The sequence below is a fragment of the Nestor notabilis genome, unplaced genomic scaffold (assembly GCF_000696875.1).
Source record: "Nestor notabilis isolate BGI_N333 unplaced genomic scaffold, ASM69687v1 scaffold17558, whole genome shotgun sequence".
NCBI lineage: Eukaryota > Metazoa > Chordata > Aves > Psittaciformes > Psittacidae > Nestor > Nestor notabilis.
This window is the reverse complement of record NW_009939776.1, coordinates 297-21767: the sequence shown is the minus strand read 5'-3', so window position 1 is coordinate 21767 and position 21471 is coordinate 297. Positions and strand designations below refer to the sequence as shown.

Sequence of the window (21471 nt, the reverse complement as noted above, 5' to 3'; positions counted from 1 at the left end):
GCATTCCCCTTTCTTCTGGCCTGGTGACACACATCTGCAGTCAACTCTACACACTGCATCTCAGCACATGCAGTCTCCCAGATCCTGGTAGGAAGCTGAAATTGTTTGGAGAACACTTTTGTGTACATGCCTATCCTAGCTTTAATGCAGAGCAAAGGTGTAACAATCAATATTTGGACCTATTGTGGTGTGCTTTCTCTGCAGTGTGTGGTAGTGCCAGGCTTGGTGCCAGTGTGTGTATCAAGAGAGGAAAAAGTCAGAAAGCTTTTGCCATAGGTTGTGAAACTCTAGTGGGCATGGGCCCTAGCAACCCCCAGGTAAGAATGTCTGTAGCATTCGTATCTCAAAAGGGTTGTCCTGTTGGTATCTTTACCAGCGTTAAATCAGATCAGGCTGATTTTATGTCATTGCAATTGTTACTTTTTCAAATACCCTGATTGCAGGATGGCCCGTAGTATCCTCAAACTGCTCTTATGGTTAATGTTGTGTTTCATCTCAGTCTGTATCTTCAGTTAAATAAAATCAGAAAGGAATTTACCCATCTGCATGACACTTCAGAAAGCTTTTTTCACCTACCAGCTGAGCCCGTGGTCCAATCCTCATCCTCATCAAAGTGCACATCACCACCAAAACCATTGCCAGGTGGAAAGGCATGACCAAGGACACCAAATGGGCCATCAAAAAAACGAGGACAGTGTCCATGAGCTAAATAACATGATGTTGAAACAACACAAAGTTTATGTTATGACTATTGCAAAATCTTTACATTAATTTTACCATTGGTATGCAGTCAGTGTATTACCTTTGGTCCCAAAAGCAATCATTATATCTGCTATTCCCTCATGAATACGAGTGAAAATCAGCGGGGTGACAGTGCTCCACACTTTGAATGCCTTATGGATTTCTTTATCCACATCCTCTTTGCTCATATCTGGTGTGTGGTTCACAATTCTGCAGTTATGAGAGTTCAAGTAATAATACTTAGTGTCTGCAGAAAAAAATCTCTATTATTGTTAAGATGATGAACAGAGATTGAATTAATTTAACCTACAGTCCAATAGCTCCCAGGATTCATCTTGGACTGAGTTTGAGGAATGTGATAACTCTCCAACATGTCTTTTTCATAATAATGTTGTACATGATATCAGTTTTTCTCAAAACAGCCTTTAGCCAGGAGACCATCTCTTGAGCATGAGGAAAGTCATGTCCTCAGGTTGCTGTGACTGCTAAACTGTTGGTCTTAGCAAATTTTGAAGAGAACAGGACTTATATAGGGTGCAGTTGGTATTTCTGTTTGGTCACAGAATATTTGTCAGGAATGGTACATGACAGGCAGAATACTGCAGTTGACTCAGAATCATAATACACCCCTCCTGACTCTCAGAAGTCTCTCTCAGTAATACGCATAGCTAGCAGCTGGGGAAAGAGAAACTTTTCTGTGTTCCCCACTGGACACAATTGCTGTAGAAGTTGTATTTAACTGTAGCAAATATGAATACCCACAAACCCAAATTTTTAATTCGGAAAGCAATTATTGAAATACTACCTGTATGTCAGCCTGTTTTTTTTCCATCCTGGCAGAGTAACACCATAGAGACCCACATCAGGAACTCCACATCTAGGTTTTTTCATCATTTCCAATGTCTCAGTATCTGGTTTTCCAGTCACTTTCAAACCAAAAAATTGTTGCATTTTCTGGAGTTTTTCAGATGTGGATTCAGCATTTAATTTCCATCCAAGTTGATTTGGACCAGGCTCAACAGCATAGAATTTATTTAAATAGTCCTAGTGAAAATGTAAAGCAATCACATTTCACATTTTGCTCTGTTTCTTAAACAAATACGTTAGGACTGATATTGCTTGTGTGCTTTGCTGGCAAAACCGTCTGCTTGTGATTTTGGAGCATAACAGATGTTATGCCTGAGGATCATAGCTAAACAGAAACAGACAACATTGTCCCTGACTCTTATTTACTTGACATTTCCAGTTTGTACAGATTAATCCTACTTTAGTAAAGTTTGGGCAGCAGAGATCTGTGTAATAGCATTGTCTCAGAAAGACAGCAAACTGCTGTGTAGCTGGGACAGGCAGAGTATATCTAAAAGGAAAGGGCTCAAGAGATCTCAGATATGGACAATGTAGTTACCTGTACAAGCTTTGCATCTTCTTCGTTGTCTTTCTCTGGGTGTACAGGGAGAGCATTAGAAACAGCTGCACACATTAAAAACAAAAGTGAAAGATCCTTCCTTCTTACTCTCATCTCTGTCCTGGTAGGTGAGCAGTCTGCTTTCTGCTCCATGCGCATCCTCTCCTGCATCCCAGTTTATATGGTTATGGGGTGCTTTATAGAGTCAGTTGTAGACTGACTCAGAGTTTATCACGCTCTGATTACCTCCACACATCCTATAACACTGTGCTGGCTGACACAATAAAACTTAATTAAACCCATTCAATTTCGCAGACATCTGAAGTCAGTTAGCACTTGAATACTCCAAGCTGCTTGGCTATCATTTCAAAACTAGCACTCAGTTTTAGTTATTTGTCACTGCATTTTAGTGAATCTCAGCAATTTCATGACAGATCAAATGGACAAATGCAAAATCTTCCAAGTTGTCCAGACCCAGCTGTGTGAAATGGGGCCCACAAATGTATAGAGACTCTTAAGAATTCTCAGCCTAGAATATGAGAACTATGCACTGAATATGAATCCCATCCAAAAAAAAAAACCCAAAAAACCAAAAACCCACAACTTTGGGAGAATTTACTGTAAGCAGAAACTTTTCTTTTTAAATTGATCCATAAAGTGAGACTGGGTATTTTAGAAAATCGATGACAACCTGAAATCATTCCCCACCTCTTACCTACAACTCTTTGAAAAGGTGTGTTTCCTTTAAATTATACTGGTGGAATCCAAGATACAGGTAAACTAAAAAGATTTTACCCTATAAATCCAGCCTAATGATGGATGTGAATAATCTTATATCTCTGCCTGCATTTACCTAAACTACTTGTTTGTTTATTATGTATGTATGTATGTATGTGTCTATCTATCTATCTATCTGCTATTTCATCACAAAAGGTTTCTTCAGTTTAACCACATTAGCCACAGGGGATGTGATTATTTCCTGTCTTAAGTAATTCAGAATAAAGGAAGTTTCAGGACTTACACAAGATGTGACAAATTATGGGATTTCACCCTGTGCTGGCCAAGCACCTTCCTCTTCCACTGGCAGCAGTTGGAGCTGAAGGTGTTCAATGCCTTAGAGGAGCTCTGGTGCATGTACTCAACTTTTACAAAACACTTGTAAGAAATACCCTCATGTTGGACTGTGGCTTTTTCAGGAAATACTAGCTTCCGTGTTTTTGACTCTTTTGTTGTCACTTACAGCCAACTTTTCTCTGGCTGGAGATGTTAACGATGAATTTTCTACCCAAATTTCACAATGTAGCCTTGTTAGTTAAACTTATTCATCAATGGCATTTCTTAGCTACCAAGAAAAAACCAAAAACAACCCCCCCCCCAAAAAAATGAAAACAAACAAAAACTCCCAAACAAGCAAACAAACAAAAAAACCAAAGAAACCCAACCAACAACCAAACACTTCCCTTGATTTGATTTTATCATTGTATTGTAAGGTGAGATCTGGGTCCCATTCGGTTCTGTAACTGAGATACAAACCATGACAAATTTTCCTAAGATGGAGGGCTCAACTGAACTGAAAAAGGGAATGACATGTCTGTTTGTGCAGAAGTGCAGACTTTCTTTTTTGGCATCCACTTTATGTTTTTTAAGTGATATATTTATTTGTCTCAAAGTTTTTAAAGCTAGAAGGAATCGGTAACAAAAGACATCCGTAACAAAAGACAAACCCCCGCTCCATGGCTTTTGCACCAAGTGTATTTTCCAATGGCACATTTTTGGAAAAAGTGTTTTGGTTGATACGAATTGAATTTTGAAAAAAAATCAAGGCGGCACTGTGACCAGATTTCATATGAACTGGGAGAAGTGATTGTCTTTTTTCAGTTGTGGTAGGCCATCAGATCCCCACAGCTACCTCCTGTCTAGCAGTGGAAGGATAGAGACAATGAGAGCAGTTAGATTAAGAATAGTTGCACCTAACTTTATACATTTATTAGCTAAGGATTCTTCTATAGAAAAATGAGAGTGATTTACTCTGGAGAGTGATTCAACCAGCTATCTTAGAATAGGATGAACTGGCCTCTGTAGGTGTTCTCTGACTTCATTGAATGTAGAGAAGCTTAAACAGCTAATTTAGACTACATTTCTAATTTCAGTTAACAGCTCAAGCTATATTAGTCTTTGCTCAGAAGACATTTGAGTGACAGATGATGGAGTCCTATGTCACTCAAAACACTCTTAGGATTTTGAAACTTGACCACCTACGCAGCGTAGCAGCCAGTTCCCATGGCCCATGGGAGAGAGGCCTGAACGCATTTTTTTTGCAAGTGATGTTTCACAAATAGGCCTATAACTGACCTTGAGGTCTGGGAAAAGAAGAAGCTGTATAAGCAGCTGCTGGTTATGGTTTCCTAATTCTTGCTTTTGACATTGGTTAGAGTTGGTGGATGTTGATCGACCTCATGACTCCTTTTCTTGTTCTAGAATTAGTTTATCCAGACTGCAGTAATGTGACCAACACATTAACCCAGAAAGGTCATTGTCTATTCTCATCACATCTCTAGTACTAAATGGTGCTACATGGCTGCATCATGGTGATCCTAATACAACACCAGCAGGGATGCAGCTTTCCTAAGTGTTCATGACATGAGTGTCTGCATGTGACTTAACTGTCTAAGTTTGCATTGTATCAACAGAAATCTAACCAATGTCAAATGGCATCTAGAGAGCATTTCATCTGACCACATGTAGGAAGAAATTTAGGATGATTTGTGGAGCATTCAGGAGCTCACCAAATATTTTGACCAACACTATGGGCTATGATGAAAGCCTAAGCCTGAGATCACATGAAAACATGTAGGCTGCAACTAAGCTGCCTAAACAGTGATTTGTTTTGCTTTTGAGGTAGTCTAGAGAACCTGAGACAGGCCTGGTGGCTGTGATCCAGGACATAGAGAGGGCATGTGGCTTCTAGACTTGTAGTTGGAGGCCAACTGAAAACCTTCAGGGACCTTAATAGAACTAGATACTTATTCAAGCAGCTGAATTTAACCACTACTTTGTAGGCTCAATCCTACCACAGAGTCAACAAAGCTAAATCATTACTCAGCTTAAGAAAAAACATGAGCCAGTGGTAAATGATTCGAATAACGTATTTGACTCTTGGCAAACCTTTAGCAAAGACTGCAGCCTGTGTGGACAGGATTCAACCACCTGAACATAGGTGCCTAGGAACAGTGCAGGCTCTGTGGGGCATTGGGAAGTGCTGGTCTCCCAGAAGCTGGTCTCACCATTTCATAGCTGCACGGGTGACTTGGATGTTCTACGGTACCCCAAATGCACTGAACACGTTTAGGGAATTGGATTCCTGCCTGAGCAAATCTGTCTCAGTTAATAACTGTATAGATTACAACTACACACAAAACTAGTAACCAGACGCCAGGGAGTGGTGCGGGACTCTACCGTAGTACAGTAATTAGCAAATAGGACCTTAAACTTATTGAAAAGCAGGTGACTGTGTGGACTGAGCTGGAAACAACACCTAGATTCCGAATTACTGAAAGTGGTGTTTGTGCCTGCAGGCAGGCAAGAGCTGCCAACACCAGACATGCCCTCCTCCTAATGGTGTGGGATGAAGCAATACCCACACTCACCCAGGCAAAGGAAATTTTCACTCATATAAGTACGGGGAATATTTCTCACAAAGAAATCACTTCATTTTGAGCTTTCTGGCTTCCTGTTCAAGGGAAATCCACAAAACAAATTTAAAAAAATAATGTGCCTGGCAACCAAAAATTGGAACTTCATAGAATACCAAAAGGCATGGACTAAAAATATGCCACCTGTGATAACAAGGAACTTGTTCCAGTGATCTCAGGGGTCCTTTCTAATTTACATTCCTAGGCTTAAACCCAGTTCCTAAACCCAAAAACATGAGGAAAAAACCTCTGCCTACAGTTGCAAAGACATACATCCTGGGGGGAAGGCTAAGAATGAAAGCTGGGGAAAAAGGAACAGAAAGTGGTGATTTGTAGACTGATGCTAATGGGCCACAACTAGCCTAATTACCCATAGAATATTCACCAGGGCTTGCGCGGGATGATGGAGTTCAGAGCCAGCTGGCTACTCCTTTCACTGGCTTTCAGAAAAAAGATCTGACTTTTCCTGCCAGAATACATTTCCTAGAGTTTGGAAGCTAGACTTGGCTCTTAAGTATTAGTGCTAATAATATATAAAAGACACAATGATATGAAAACCATAATTTATTAGGAAGCTTCAACGTAGCAAGTGAAATTGTGATACATTACATAAATAAATTTAGTATATAATAAATAATTATTAAGGCTATGCTCTGAAAGAATTTGGGCAGAAATTCACTCTGACCTGATAGTCAGGAAACGCCAAAAATTTCAGCACATAAAAACGTACAGTGTGCAAATGGAAAAACATTGCCATTAACAATTAAACCAGCTGATGCTCTTCATTTGTCCAACAATCCGTTTGGCACGAGGATCAAACTGGAACTGAGTTGTTCCATGGAAGAAGTAGACGTAGCCTGGAAATAATGTTTAATCCAGTTATATTTCATAGGTGACTTTTCAGTGTTTTGGAAAACAAAACAAAACCCAATATAAACAGCCCATGTATGCTTGTTATTTTTAATTATCTTCTCATTAAGATTAATAATAGTTTTTTTAAAACAAATGATCCTATCTACAGAGGCCCAAATATTCAAGTAAACCCAGATTAAATGTCTGTTTTACTTACCATCTTTTTGGAAAACAGCATCAACTCTGCCAATTTTTCCAAAGTTGGAGACTATTTTCCTGGGATAACCATGATCCATGGATTTTTTGTTTTCATCATATCTTAACAGAAGAAACATCATCACAATTTGTGTGGAAGCAGACAGTATTTTGAAAGTCCAAAGCGAATTCATACACATATGCAACTCTATAGTTACTAAGACGTCTTATAAAGATTAGTTAAAATAGCTTTTTGATTCTTCCTGTTACGTATTAAGTTTCTCACATTACGAGTGTCTTGTGATTCGAAAATCCTGCTTTTGGTAAAACAAGGATCTTGCAGACCTCGGGAATGCAGCCCAGAAATTCATTAATGCATATCTGGACTGACCAGAGCCTTGTCCGTCACTTGCACGTAAAATGAGTTTCTACATCAAGGCAATGGCTATCCAGTTCAGTATAAAAGCAAAACATATCATTTAGGAGTAGAAAACAGTAGCATGGCCCTGAAACATACATGTATTAGTGGCAACCATATACTTAAACAAAATTTGTCACAGGCTACAGTTAAATTATAAATATGAGTAACTGTAAAATTGGAAGTTATTTAGAATTTGTTCATAGAGAAATTCAACTCTAACAGTTTTTACTACCAGTTCATTTTGTTTGAAATGTGAATGAAAAATGGACACTATCACAAAATCGCACTGAAAAGCAGATCCACTGTTGTGGAGAAAAAGAAAGGAATAATTCACCAGAAAATCGCTCTTGAGCAGATGTTTAATTCAACTGCAAATAATTACACTCCTGCCACAAATGGATGGCAAAAAGTCCTGTGAAAAAGTTACATTTCCTAGCAAATTCTTACAATTTTTAAACTTCCAGAGAATCTTGTTTATATTCCTGGAATGTACCTGGTTTAAACATCACTGCACTTGAATTTATAGTAATACATCAGTTCTCAGGGACAAGTGAAAATACACCCTTTAGTAAATGAACATGAAAATCTTACCTCCAGTATCTGTCAGCTATAAAGAAGTATGTTTTTCCCGTGGTTTCATCACTGTAAGCTGCATTAACTCTTTTGACAGTCTTTGGGAACCCCAAATGATAGATTGGCTTAGGATAGCCAGGAGCAATGTCATATCCCCTGAGAACCCAATATTTACCCTCTGAAAAATATAAGCACATTTCATTTGGTTTTGCTATTTATAAACAGCATTTAATTGTGTATTAGACGGGGAGCTGTGTGTCTTAGACATCAGTGTTATTCCTTTCAATTTATTACTTTAGAAAATGGTTATAATTCTTACACTGGAACTACATCATGAAGATAACAGAAATGTCTTTTATTTTAATGAGTAAAACTTTAGAATCCTAAAGGTGTATGGATAGTACTTTTCCCGGATATATTTTTTTTCAAATGAATGTAAAGTATTTGTCTTGGTAACAACTTGTACTGGAGGTTGATGAGCTAGTCCATTCACATTGGTCTGGGATACTGAGTTTATTAAATTCCTATGATGTTGTTTGATTTTAGAGCCATATAATATTTTGAAAACTAGACAATGTGCATTAAATTAAACTATTAATAAGGTCATACATCTAATCAAAATACTTTTGTAATTTTAGATACTCTAACGTACTCACATATGGTAACATATTATGTACTGTAATATACCAGGTACTGTAATATGTGCATAATGAAATGGAGACATTTAAAGCCTTTAAAGGAAAGGATTGATTGATTTTTTTTCAATCAACAATTATCCTCTCACATTATGTTTTGTCTTTTTTTTGGTCAAAATATCACAAAATACTAATAAGCATAACAGCAACAGTGGTGTACAAATGCATATATTTTTTAACTGGATTCACCAGAATTTCTTCTGCCTAAAGTGAAATGTTGCCGAGATTAAGAGAAACTAGAAATTAAGAGAACTAGATTCTCTGTTTCACTGATCTTCCTTAAAACCACTTTGAATTCTGCAATTGCATAGTTTGCAAAAGAGCAGGGAGTAACTGGTTAGAAAAAGTAGAGAATTCAAGATTCCATTACCTTTAAAAAGTAAAACTTCATCCCTCTCAACGTTTTCATAAGCAGCTTGAATTCCTGATGGTAACTTTGGCCAGAACAGTGAGATAAAATTGAGCTCTGTCTCTGATCTTGTGGGATGTTTGCGAAGCATATATCTGATTGAAACAAAATGTATGTAATTAAATCGTCCAATCGTAAGTGCAAAATAATTATTAGAGCTCCTGGAGTGTAACAGGGGGAGATGGGTATCTGGGTGTGAATATCCCTCTCCACTAAATGTAAAGGAAATCTAAAGTGACCACATGCTTAATTTTAGCACCTCAGTTAAAATCAGGCAAGATGAATGTAAGACCTTCTATTTCTCTGTAGGACCAGCAGGCAAAGAGTTGGCTTCAGTAACCATGTAACAGATGTCTTTCTATGTGACATGACTTTCAGTTCTGTCCCTGCTCTCGTATTGAGGAATAGTAGAATGGTTACAGTGTGGGACCCATGAACACATTGCTAAGAGTTATTATGAATGTTCTTGCTTTGGTACTAGTTGAATTGCATTCAGCGACAAGTCTGTTGCAGCAGTGGCCATAGCAGCAGAATAGCTGGAAATTAGCCTACAAGCCCTCATCTCCTTCACTGCACTTGTCAGTAGGGCTCTTAGGATTAATGATTTGAGATCTCTTGCTTGTGTAAATACATACTGGTTTTCTAGTGATTCTCTTTCTACTACATTCCCTTCTCTGCACTACATTCTAAAAGCACAGTTTTGCCTCATGGATTACAGATTTTTTTAAAACTCCTGAATATTTTAATGAGATAATATATATGCTTATTTATGTTACCTGCCCTTGAAGAATATTATTTCTCCACGTAGGGTAGTAATAGCATCAAATGTCAAATTTGGGTCACAAGTTTGTGGAGTTACAGGTCCTGTTGGCTGCACAGCAGCATTTGACTGTCCTATAGGAAGAATATTTTATCTTTTAGCATGAAGAAATATAAAGACAGTGTTCAAAAGGTCTATGAGGACACCAAGAACCCTCTTTATAGACAACGAAAAGGCATATGGTTTTAAATTAAGGTCTGTCACTAAAAGCAGGACTCTAATGTTGATAAAACCTGCTGCATTCATCCTTTCCAAATTTAATTTTTTGCAGAAGTGGAATTCAGCTAGAGTTAGCTCCCAGGAATTTTCTCTTTTGTTATCCATAGTTCAGCAACGGTTAAACTTCACATTTGGTAGAATAGAAAATTTAAAATATATTCTTATTACTGTTTACTAGCCTCCCAGTTAGAAATATTAAATAAAAATATTTTTTCTTACCATAGATGGCTTGAATGCCATCAATGTCATCCTGAGGAAGCAGGAATTCATTGGGATCCGTGTAGGAGTAAGTTGGATACATCAGTGCTCCAGGATCATTTGAATGTGATAGACCCAGTGAATGGCCAAGCTCATGGGCAATAACAATGAACAAATTGTATCCTGTAGGATAAAATTCATATGAAATGAGGTAAATCAATTTCAGTACTCACCACAGTTGACTAAGTGGGAAACACCTATGCAACCTCCCAAAATACATTACATGTACAAGGGAGGCTGTAAGTAATGCAATCAACATCACAACTTGAAAATATTGTAACAGACATTAAAAAATGTCTTGCCAAAAAAACCCCAAGGACAAGTTCTGCTTTCTGCTACTTTTGCTCACTTTCTGCCTATAATCAGCCTCATGAACTAAGCATGACATGAGCTAACAGTTTACAAGCTAAAACTATGTAAATGGATCAGTTACAAAGCCCTTACCTCTTCCATCTTTTGTCCAGGTTTCCTCCTCATCAAGATGCACATCTCCACCAATACCTTCACCAGGCTGGAAAGCATGAGCCAGCTGACCATTGGGGCCATCAAAAGGAGAGTTGTCACGGTGGTCTAAAATGAAGATGGAAAAAATCACTCAGAATCCTAAATTACTTCTATGACTGCAGATAGCTAGTTAATACATAAAAATATCAATGTTACCTCTATAAGCAAAAGAGATCATTATATCTGCTTCGCTGTCTTCAACCTTTCGGAATGTCAGTGGTGTCACATTGCTCCAGACACTGAGAGCTTTTCGGATTGCTTCATCTACATCAGCTCGTCTCATCTTTGGGGTGTAATTCAAAATCCTTCAAGGCAAACCCAACATACTATATATTGTTAGGAATACAGCATTTTTTAGTGAAAAAAATAACAACTTGTGTAAAAATTGGAAATCTTAGACATATCTTTCATGAATGAAAATTTATAATGGTTTAATTTTAGATATCACCTTCTAGAGTGCCTGTCTTCTTCCAGGAATCAGTTAATTACTCTGAATGTCCAAATAAGGCATCATGTATTTACTTTGGAGCCCCCAAAGCTGTCATGCTAGACTTGTATCTTTTTGAACCAGAAAAGGAAAGGTTACCTGTATGTCAGATTCTTTCTTTTCCATTTGGGATTCCCTGCTGTGAACACGTATTGCCCGACATCAGGTACACCACATCTAGGTTTTTTCATAATCTCCAAAGTGTCAAGATCAGGTTTCCCAGTCACGTGTAGTCCAAAGAATTCCTGCATTTCCTTGACCTTTGCAGCAAGGGGATTTTCACCGTTGTGTTTTAAATGAGGATGGTGTTTTCTTTGAAGATTGTAGAAATTCTGTAGATAATTCTGAATGAAAGTTTAAAAAAAGAAGATAATTGTGGCATGTCAGTACTGTCTTCAGCCACACTTAAAATTGATCTTGAACTATTCCTATATAGACATGTCCTGTGTTTACCAGGAGCAAGAACAGCACGTTTTTGCCCAGGAATTTGTGTGAGTAGTCAGATACAACTTACAGCTTTCATACAGTTTTCTGAACTTCTTGTTTCACTTATAGGAAAAAATGTATTTAAAATCCAATATTTACTATTAATAATTAATTCCTTATTTTTTATGTTACCCAGTTACTCTAACAACAGAACTTATGACGAAGCTTATAACTGGTCTTACTCAAGGAAACAGAGATTGGCAGTAAGACTCCACACAACCAGGACTCCCAACGAAGCAACTACTACTAAACAGTCAGCATTTGGGAAATCATGCCATTCATTTTTAGCTACTAAATATGATATTAGGAACTCAGATCTTCCTACTAAATTTCAACAATTTTGTCTCCAGTAAATAGCGTTGTGTCTATGTAAGGGTTTCTCACAGATGTCCCTTTTTTTCAAAGTATTCCACAACAGATCTACTTAGCAAAAGGTTGAAATACATCCCTGCTTCAAGCAAGTTTCCTCCCTTCTGTTACTGAGACTAGTCATATCACAAGTTTCAAAGCACATTCTGAGATGTAAATTACTGCTGAGTTTGACTATTTCTGCACAGCCACACACCCTTGCTGCTAGAATTCATGCTTTGGTAGTTTTGTTGTTACTTTACTGACAGCATCAAAAGTGAAGTTATACAATATACAGATTACTTTTGTGTAAATAAATATTATGTAAATAAAACATAATTTTCATATGTTTTCTAGACTGATAGGAAAAGCTTTCTCTCTGCAAAATGGCAGATCTTTAATTTGAAGCCATATTCTGCGACAAGAATTGCAATTATAGTTATCTCTCAGACTACCTTATGTTTCACTTAGAAATGCACTAAAAGATACTTACCTCCACAAACTGTAGGGTTTTTCCTTCATCCTCTGCTTCTGGAGCCACAGGAGAAGCAGCGGAAACAGCCACATACAGAAACAGGAGAAGTGAAAGGGTCTTCATGCTCATCTAAAGTTTTCTGCCTCAGTTTCACTCCTGAGCTATTGAACACACTTCTCAGCTCTGTTTATATAGTTAATTTGTAAATCAGTGACAGTCTGACTCATGCTGCATAATATCCTCTGATTAGCAAAAATGATGCGTAATAGTTTCATCATCAGATAGTGACGCAATGTGTTTAACTAATGTTATTGTTCATATTTTGCCTGAGCCTTCTGTATATGTTTGCTAAATAAGGAAGTGCTTTTCAGGTAAAACATGGAGCTACATTTCACAGGGATTTTTTGATTCATGAATTTAGACTATTTATAGTACAAGGTCTTGACAAACTGATGAAATGATAGGAAATAACATATAACAGTAATATATTTTATTATAATTAATAACTTTATGCTATATACGTGATACATATATTTTAATATTTAACAAAATATGGCATGTTATGTCATAATATGTAATAATAAAGAGTAAAAGATAGTACAAAGAGCCGATCTTATCTAGGAATAATCACTATCATAACTCCAGTAGGGCTGTTGTCAGCTAACTTAAAGTTGTATCTGAAACAATCTCATGATGCTAGCAAAACAGTACAAAAATTATTCAACATTTTTTTACTAATACTAAAAAAACCCAGCCATTTTCCTGCAGTGTATAAACTGGTTTCCTGCTTGTATGGTAATCAAAATAATGTTTTTACTCTTGCCAGAATGGATATGGTCTCAGCTGCAATAGTGTGTTTGGATCCAGGCAGAGACATGAGCTCTGGTTGTGAAGACTCCAGGAATTTCTGAAGTAGGAAGTCCGAAGTATATAAAGTCTGAAGTAGGAAGACTAAAGTAACTAAAGTAATTTTGTGACCCTGTGTTCACTGTTTCCTGAAGGAAGAGTGAGGGCAGCCATCATAAATGTTGTTACATACATGAAAGGTGTTTCCTAAAAGGGACTGTTCTCCAAGACTCTAGAATGGTCTTAAATAACAGCGATTAAGCTTAGATGTGAGACTTGGGATTCAGCCACTGGAGCATTAGTGCTATATGAGATGCCAAAGAGAATCCCATCTGACCTCCAGCTGCCCTGGAAGGATGTACAGATCCTGTGTCATGGCAGCCAGCCCCAGGTGGATGTCTCAAGTATAGGCAAATGAGTAATGAGCTGGAATGAGCTTTAAGTGTTTCGTCATGTAGATATTCATAAGTTGTTTAGGTGCCTAAGCTCCCATTTTGGGCAATGGATTCTAAAGAGTGATTCAACTGACCAAATGACTTGGACTTCAAGATGAGATGAATTGTTCTCTATACTTCATTGGCTGTACTGGCTAGGTCTTTACCAATGGTAAGAGGAGTTTAAATACCCCAGACACATATGGGAACCTACAATGTAGACCTCTAGACTGAGAAAAATGTTTTTTACTGGAAGGACAGCTAAGTACCAGAGTAGATGGCCTGAAATGGATGCATGTTTGCTGATGCTGGAAGCTGTCAAGGTCATATTTCAGAATGGTTTTTGGTACAGTTCTTGTTGGAGGTAAAAAGTCTCCTTGGAAACCTTAAAAGGTAAAACATAAAAGTCAGGGAGAAGTGCAAACATATACAACTATAATTTTTTTATTATATATGAGCAAATTTTGCTCTGAAAGGAGTCAATACAGGATGAAGGGATAGAGTGTACCCTCAGCAAGTTTGTTGATGATACAAAACAGTGAAGAGTTGCTGATACACCAGAAGGCTGTGCTGCCATTCAGGGGGACCTGGGAAGGCCGGAGAGCTGGTTGGAGAGGAAACTAATGAAGTTCAATAAAGGCAAGTGTAGGGTACTGCACCTAGGGAGGAATAACCCTGAGCACCAGTACAGGTTAGGGGTTAACCTGCTGGAAAGCAGTTCTGCAGAGAAGCATTTGGGGTTCCTGGTGGACAACAAGCTAACCATGAGCAAGCAATGTGCCCTTGTGGCCAAGAAGGCCAATGGTACCCTGGCCTACATTAGGAAAAGCATTGCCAGCAGGTCAAGGGAGGTAATCCCCTCTCTCTACTCTGCCCTGGTGTCGCCACATCTGGAGTACTGTGTTCAGTTCTGGGCTCCCCAGTACAAAAGAAACCTGGAGCTCCTGGAGCAAGTCCAGAGAAGGGATACTAGAATGATTAAGGGTCTGGAACATCTCTTAAATGAGGAAAGGCTGAGGGAACTATGCCTGTTCAGCCTAGAGATGAGAAGTCTCAGGGGGGATCTGATTAATGTATATAAGTATCTGAAGGGAGAGTGTCAAGAGGTAGGATGAGAGGGTGCCAGGCTGTAGGACAAGAGGCAATGGGAACAAACTAAAATACAGGAAGTTCCACATAAGCATGAGGAAGAACTTCTTTACTGTGAGGGTGACTGAGCATTGGAGTGCTCAGTCTCTTCCAACCTCACCCCTTCCATGTGATTCATTGTTGGTTATTCTTAATCCATCTTGATTTTCAGATATGAACAAATAGAATCATGTGTTGGATACTTCTCCAAAGTCTTTGCTACAGCTCACATGATCCTGAGATTTATGAACTGTTACTTAACTTCTCTAACTCTGTCTCTAAAGTAGTCTTATTTCCCTGTAAATATTTCTCTGTGTGTTTCTTTAGTCTGGTTTTTATAGATACTGATTCAATGCCTACATTTCTTCTTATTTTTTTTCCTAAGGAGTAGTTAACTTCTTATTTCCTCTATCCTTTCTTCTTCTATTTTCTGAAGGCATCATAGGCATGTTTAAACACATAGAGGAAGAGAAAAGATGCAGATTGATCAAATGCATCTGGTGGCTGAGATGGGAACGATACAAAATCATGTGTGGTGGTTTGCACAGAGAGGTTCTGCTGCTTTGCACAATTCTGCAGAGGGTCTATGGCCAAATTTTAATGTGACCAAAAGGATATTGAGTCAGGCAGAGGATGAGAGGGGACATCTGGATGTTTTCCAGGAAACTTTAAATAAATTACTTTCCAAGGCAGGAATAGAAAGTGGGAGCTGTTTATGCCTTTGAAGAGTCACCAAGTGAAAAAAACTTAAACATAATCAGGAAGAGGAAGCAGAGGCATTGGCTTCCCTCCTTCTTGGGAATTTCCACAATGTTGGGCTAAAAAGTCACATCGCATTTCACCATCTGCATTGGCTTTCTACTGGTTGTTCTTTGGAATATATCCCTTGAATGAAGGAAGAAGCGTTTTCATTTATCTGCTCTTCTGATTGTATGGCAGCTAACACATTGCCACCCTGTCCTTTTCAAGCACTTGCCTTCAGACAAAAAACTCAAAGCCCAACAGAAGGAGACATGAATATGCAAAACCGAAACTGAGACCCCTCAAAATACATGAGAATTTTTACAAAGTGCCAACTGGTGTCTACACTTTGCTTGTGGGACCGTTATGTTGCACCTGCACCTGACTGGCACAATTGGTCCTGGCTTTTCACTTACAGCTATTTTCCAGGGCCAGGGCTCTGTCCTGTGTGCAGGGGTGTGTGTGGAGGATTTCCGTGACAGACCCCAGAGTGGTACCAGGGGCTGGAGGCCCCTTTGTCTGTGGTGCTATGACTGAAGAGACTGGGATGCATGAATGTCAATTGGGTACATATGTATGTGTGCAAGGACTCTAGTTGAATGAGTCAGTGAGCAGGGTAAGAGGTTGGGAGCTAGATATAAAAGTGGCCATCAGGGATGGACACTGGAGACACCAGGGTTCTGTGGGTTGGCCACTGATGGACAGCAACTAGGGAGGCTGTTGGAACTGGGGTCAGCGGAGAGAGCTACTTACGTGTGTGTGCCTGAGGCAGCAGGGGACACCAGCATATTCCAGGGCAGCTGCTGGATAGATGGGGTGCCTACGTCCAGCTGCTGGGGATCCATATCTTTGTCTGTGTGTGTACTTGTGTGCATGTGTGTGTACATGTGCCTACTTGGAATGGAGCTGGCAGGATGGAGCTGCAGCAGATTCACCTCAATCAGGTTACCAGATCTGGGCAACTCTTAACACATTGGCCCTGCCTGAAGTTTGCCTAAAATCTCCATGTAACCAATAGAAAGAAGTAAACTTTACCCTTACCTACCTCCAGTTGTTCTTCAGAGGTGGCTCTTACCTCGACCAAAAGCATTAGTACCTCACACAGGTCGCCCCAAATCAGTCCACCAGATCTGGGATCCATCTGCTAAGTCAGTGCTAAAACCAAACAGGGTGCCTAAGGAAGAGGGGTTGACAGCATTGTTTAGAAAGGGCCAGCATTTTCAGAGGTTTTTCTGGTTTAGACCCAGGTGGCACAGGCTGGTGTCTCCCTGTATTAGCAATACATAGCGGACTGAAAAGGACATTTAGGGAGAAGCACAAGAGGAGACTTATTTCCCCAAAAGAGCTTTCCAGCCTCGAACAATTTTCTCTGTCAGTGATTTCCATTTACTTTGTACCTCCCTTACCTAGGGCTTGCATTTGACTCTTCAAGCTATTTGCCTTAGTTATATCTGATAACATTTAAAAATGTTTTAATGGCTTTCATCCTTCTCTTTTTAAGAAGAAGCTTCCACCCACACCTCTGACTAAATACAGAAAAAACTAAATTCACAGTGTGAATTGTAGTGGGATTTCCCTAAATCAAAGTCTCTCACTACAGAGTTACTGAGAAAAGGGAACTGTAATTTAAAAAAAAAAGTGCTTCATAATTCTAAGAATTGTTTACTATTGTGATTTGCCACAATTACATTAGTAATTGTTTTCTCAGCAGCAGGTGGCCCTACAAAGTACAGTCATCATTCTTGCAGGAAGTACTTTTATGCCCATTCTCTGCTCCTATTCATATCTTAATCACTTCATGTGTTTCTAATCTATTTTGAAGCAAGAAAATAAAAATCTTTTCTCCAAACGCAGAATGTTATCCTGAAACAAGTAATTTCCTTTGGAGGATATCACTTTTCATGCAAAGACTGAAGTGTCAAAGATACAGATCATGTCATTGTGCAGCAAGATTCATCTGGTTGTCAGGTATTCACATGAAGTTAGAGAATTCATTAGGAATTTTCTCTTAATGAGCCAAGTACACTTTAACACTGAAATGAGGAAGCCAAAGGCAACCCTCCAAGTCAGATGTCTTAGAGTTTGCAAAAGTTCATGGCTTAATGGCACCAAATGCTAAACATTTCCTTTATAGAAATGCTGTTGATACTGCTCCAAGAGAATGTCAGTCACTCTGTTTATGAACTTCTGTGCTGAGCATTGTTAGGAGCACAGTGGTATAGCTCACGCCATGCTGAAGTCCAAAGGCCACCGTGATAGGGCTCAGGATGTCAGGTGCTGAATCAGTCCTAATTATTCTATTGTAGAAAAGCAATTTAACATGACAAGTCACAGACTGGGGCAGTGCCTGAGTTGCACCTCAGTGAATTGCACAGTCTCAGACATGGCATCACCAATGATTTCAGTAGGAGGAGAAGGGAAGGAGTGCCACTTTCCATGCCAAACACCTGTTTCCTCAACACACAGGGAAATCAAATCACATTCTTCATTCTCCAGCTGATCTGTTGCTTGGGATGAGACCCTGCTCCTCTGTGTCCCAGGAATGACTTCTCTGATGGCAGACAGACCCTGCAGGGCTAACCTTACCAGCTTGAAGTCTCTTGCCTCTAAACTTGGTTGCTGTCATACAAGCTGTCCAGATGTAAAACAGGCAGCAAGAAGAGATCGATATCTCCACACTAATCTACAAAATAAATCTGCATATGCCCTGGCACTCTGGACCCTTTGGGGCATACAGGCTACAGATTCATGACCCCCATTAAGATGCACACTGCCAACTCTAACACATCTCAGACTGCTACTGTTTGTGAACCTGCAAAGGCAGTTGTCTTGCTGACAGGCAGCAAACACAAATGGGCTGATAGAAGACCAGCCAGATGGCAGTCCAGAGACTGCCAGGGAATCATCTGGAACAAAATCTGCACCTTAGCAGCTTTTATTATTTTCTCTGGAATAACAATGGCAGCTGAGAGATGGACCTTTGTAGTTCTGAGTTGCCTTCAGCACTTATGAACCCACAAATCTGCTGCTTCTGTCACCAAGAAAAGGCTTTTTTCCACCTGCATTCCCTTAATCCAAGCCAACATTTCACTACAAATAGTGTAAACAATAGTAATCTTATTCTTTTCTGCCAGGACATATCAGTTACCTTTGTCTGTTCTACTTAGGTGGTAAACTCTCTGGTCTTTTAGTTCTGCATGTCCAAATCATTACACAATAGTTCTTTGATTCACTACTGCAGCCCTACGTATTGCAATAATAGATATGTAATCTGGCCAAGAACAATATCAAAGTACATTTGTTCCTTCCAGACAGGGTGTGGAAACCAAGAAACAGTAAGAAAAAGAACATCTAAACCAAGCTTTTTTATCCTGGGGTAGATAGTTTTGGGCCTACTACTAATTTTGTAGTAACAGATTTTCAAAATAAGAATTGTGAAGCAAAAAAAGACACCAACATCCAACACTAAACCAGCTAAACTATATGAAGACAGTACAAAAGTCAGTTAAGCTCTACTTTGCTACACATCCAAGACTTCATATTAGCTAGTATGATCATCTGTGTTAGTGAAATAGGAAGGAAAGAGTTTCAACTAATCAGAAGCCATCACAAACAAGAAAGAACTAGTCAGATAAGTATTTGGGAGCCAGAAAGCTACAGAACAATTACTGAGGGTCTAGGACAAGCCAGCTTTGCTCTGAGAACTATTATTCCATCTGAAAGAGTAATACTAAGAGGAAAAAAAAAGTTAGAAAGATCAGATATAGAAGGTATGGAATATCATCACATTTAAAATAACAGAATTAACCACAATGGCAATGCTATGGAGGGCACAGGTACTGTAGAGGAGGGTCAGTAGTACGAATTACTGAAGAAAAACACTTAAACCCAGGACTTTCTTAAGGAACTAAAAATCTATAAAATATGAGCCAATCCATTTATGCATCTTTTCGACTCCTACTATTACAGCTGAGAAAATGGATGATTAAGTGTTGCAGTTGTGAAACTACTCAAAAAGCCATACCAGAAACATGACGAGAAAACAGAATTAGAAATCAAGAATACCATGAGGTGAATAATTAGTAACAAATTAATAGGACTGAAATATTTTCTGCTAAATTCAATAGGAATATTCAAGTTAGAAGACTTGAACCTGCTTCACTGACCTTGGCAATATCAGGCACTGATCAGGCTACTAATTTCCTTTTCTGGGGATACTGTCATTTTGATTCTAGTTCTTCTTGGTCAGCAGTCTTGTTTGCCACCTCAATAGGAGGTTGTGGCAGCAGTATTTGTCCTGCAAGACTGAGAATGAACCCGTGTAGAATTTAGATAGAATTTTCTCAATGTCTAGATCTGCCCTGGAATTCCCCATTTAAGTAGCCCTGCTACCAGGGATTTTAAAAATGCACCAGAAAAAAGGATCCATAGAGTGTGTTGAAATATTTCCTTGCATTTGTATAGTGCAATTATATGTAAAATTACAATTGCCTTGTCCTGACAGGACCAGAGACAGTGGATACAAATTGAAACACAGGAGATTCCCTCTAAACATCAGGAAACACATGTTTAATGTGACAGGGACCAAGCACTGACACAGGTTGCCCAGTAAGGTGGTGGAGTCTTCTTCTTTGGATACATGCAAAAGTTATATCTCCAAAAGCCACTTACACCCTTGGTAACCAACTCTAGATGACTGTGCTTGAGCAGGAGGTTTGAACGAGATGACCTTCAGAGGTCCAACCAACCTCAACTGTTCTGTGGTTCTATGCTACATGGAGAAAAGGAGTCAAACAGAAGAATTATATTTTCTCTGTGTTGTTTTTTTGTTTGTTTGTTTTCTTTTTTGGGAAGTTGTCTAATGAGGTGGGACAGTGGGTTCTGGGTGAGATTTTTACATGCATAAAATATACCTTCCCTAACACCTCAGATTTTGCTTGAATCCTTATGGGCCTGAATACTTATAGGCCCTGTCACATCATTATCAAGTGTTGCTTGACTTCAGCAGCAGAGAGAATATTGTCAGCAGTACTGAATTGGCAGGTGCTGCATGTCTGTCTCCCAGATCCGAAAAGCCACACATTCATCAACCTGCTGGTCACGCTCCTTCTGATACAGGCCAGCGTGTGGTTGGCTTTCTGGGCTGCGAGCACACGCTGCTGGCTCAGGTTCTGTTTTCGTCAACCAACACTCTCAAGTCCTCCTCCACATCGTTGCTCTCAATCCACTTATCTCTCAGAGTTTATCTAGATATAAGTCAGTAGTTCTGATTATTGTTCAGAGATCTCCCTAAAGCACAAAACTATACGGATTTCCTTACAGATTTTTGCTCATTCCAACAGGAATCACTTGCATATTCACTACTAGCTGCATAGTTCAGCAGTAGCATCAGCAGGGGAAAGAACTGTATTCCATTCCCTTTGAAATTCAGCTTGGTTTGGCCACCTAAATCAGCTCACAAGTCAGTACATCAGAGAACGTTTTCTAAAATAATAAAATCCTTCTATGCCATCCCTACTCTGCTGGGCAGTTTTCAGAAGTTCTAGAAGTTTAAAGTACCCAGATGATTGTCGACTATGTTTTGATTATATTCTTGCAACAGCCAGGCCATATTCAAAAATGTAGGAGGAAAGTTAACAGGAAAATTTGGCTCTGTGGACAGGACCAGAAGAGTGGTTTAACTGGCCTGTCAAACTGGCATGAGCTTATTTCTGCCGCTTAATTTCAGCGGCACAGTTCGCA

At 39.1% G+C, this 21471-nt stretch overlaps 2 protein-coding genes across 2 annotated transcripts in view; both read right to left on the bottom strand.

The window, feature by feature from the left end:
* The window catches only part of MMP27 (matrix metallopeptidase 27), a 7331-nt gene extending 5026 nt beyond the window's left edge, over positions 1 to 2305 (bottom strand). Inside the window, exons 1-4 of the mRNA XM_010020040.1 lie at positions 2147 to 2305; positions 1547 to 1785; positions 803 to 951; positions 577 to 705 (exon numbers count right to left, since the gene is read on the bottom strand). Of these exons, the coding sequence (XP_010018342.1) occupies positions 577 to 705; positions 803 to 951; positions 1547 to 1785; positions 2147 to 2305 (676 nt within the window). The remainder of the gene's footprint in view (positions 1 to 576; positions 706 to 802; positions 952 to 1546; positions 1786 to 2146) is intronic.
* A 4281-nt stretch (positions 2306 to 6586) lies between these two features.
* LOC104409993 (interstitial collagenase-like) lies at positions 6587 to 12703 on the bottom strand. Its single transcript, XM_010020039.1, has 10 exons — positions 12599 to 12703; positions 11371 to 11615; positions 10941 to 11089; positions 10725 to 10850; positions 10242 to 10403; positions 9760 to 9877; positions 8945 to 9078; positions 7898 to 8057; positions 6908 to 7008; positions 6587 to 6695 (listed from the first exon to the last, which is right to left on the bottom strand). The coding sequence occupies exons 1-10, from the start codon at positions 12701 to 12703 to the stop codon at positions 6595 to 6597; spliced, it is 1401 nt and encodes a 466-aa protein (XP_010018341.1). The 3' UTR covers positions 6587 to 6594.
* Positions 12704 to 21471: the final 8768 nt, after the last annotated feature.

What these genes read in the sequence shown, in the direction of transcription:
- LOC104409993 (XM_010020039.1), bottom strand. Translation starts at nt 12,703, where the DNA reads ATGAAGACCCTTTCACTTCTCCTGTTTCTGTATGTGGCTGTTTCCGCT. An exon ending in TGAAGTTTTACTTTTTAAAG is followed by an intron (nt 8,058 to 8,944) that starts GTAATGGAATCT and finishes TATATTTTTCAG; the next exon opens with AGGGTAAATATTGGGTTCTC. An exon ending in TGCTGTTTTCCAAAAAGATG is followed by an intron (nt 6,696 to 6,907) that starts GTAAGTAAAACA and finishes CATTATTTCCAG; the next exon opens with GCTACGTCTACTTCTTCCAT.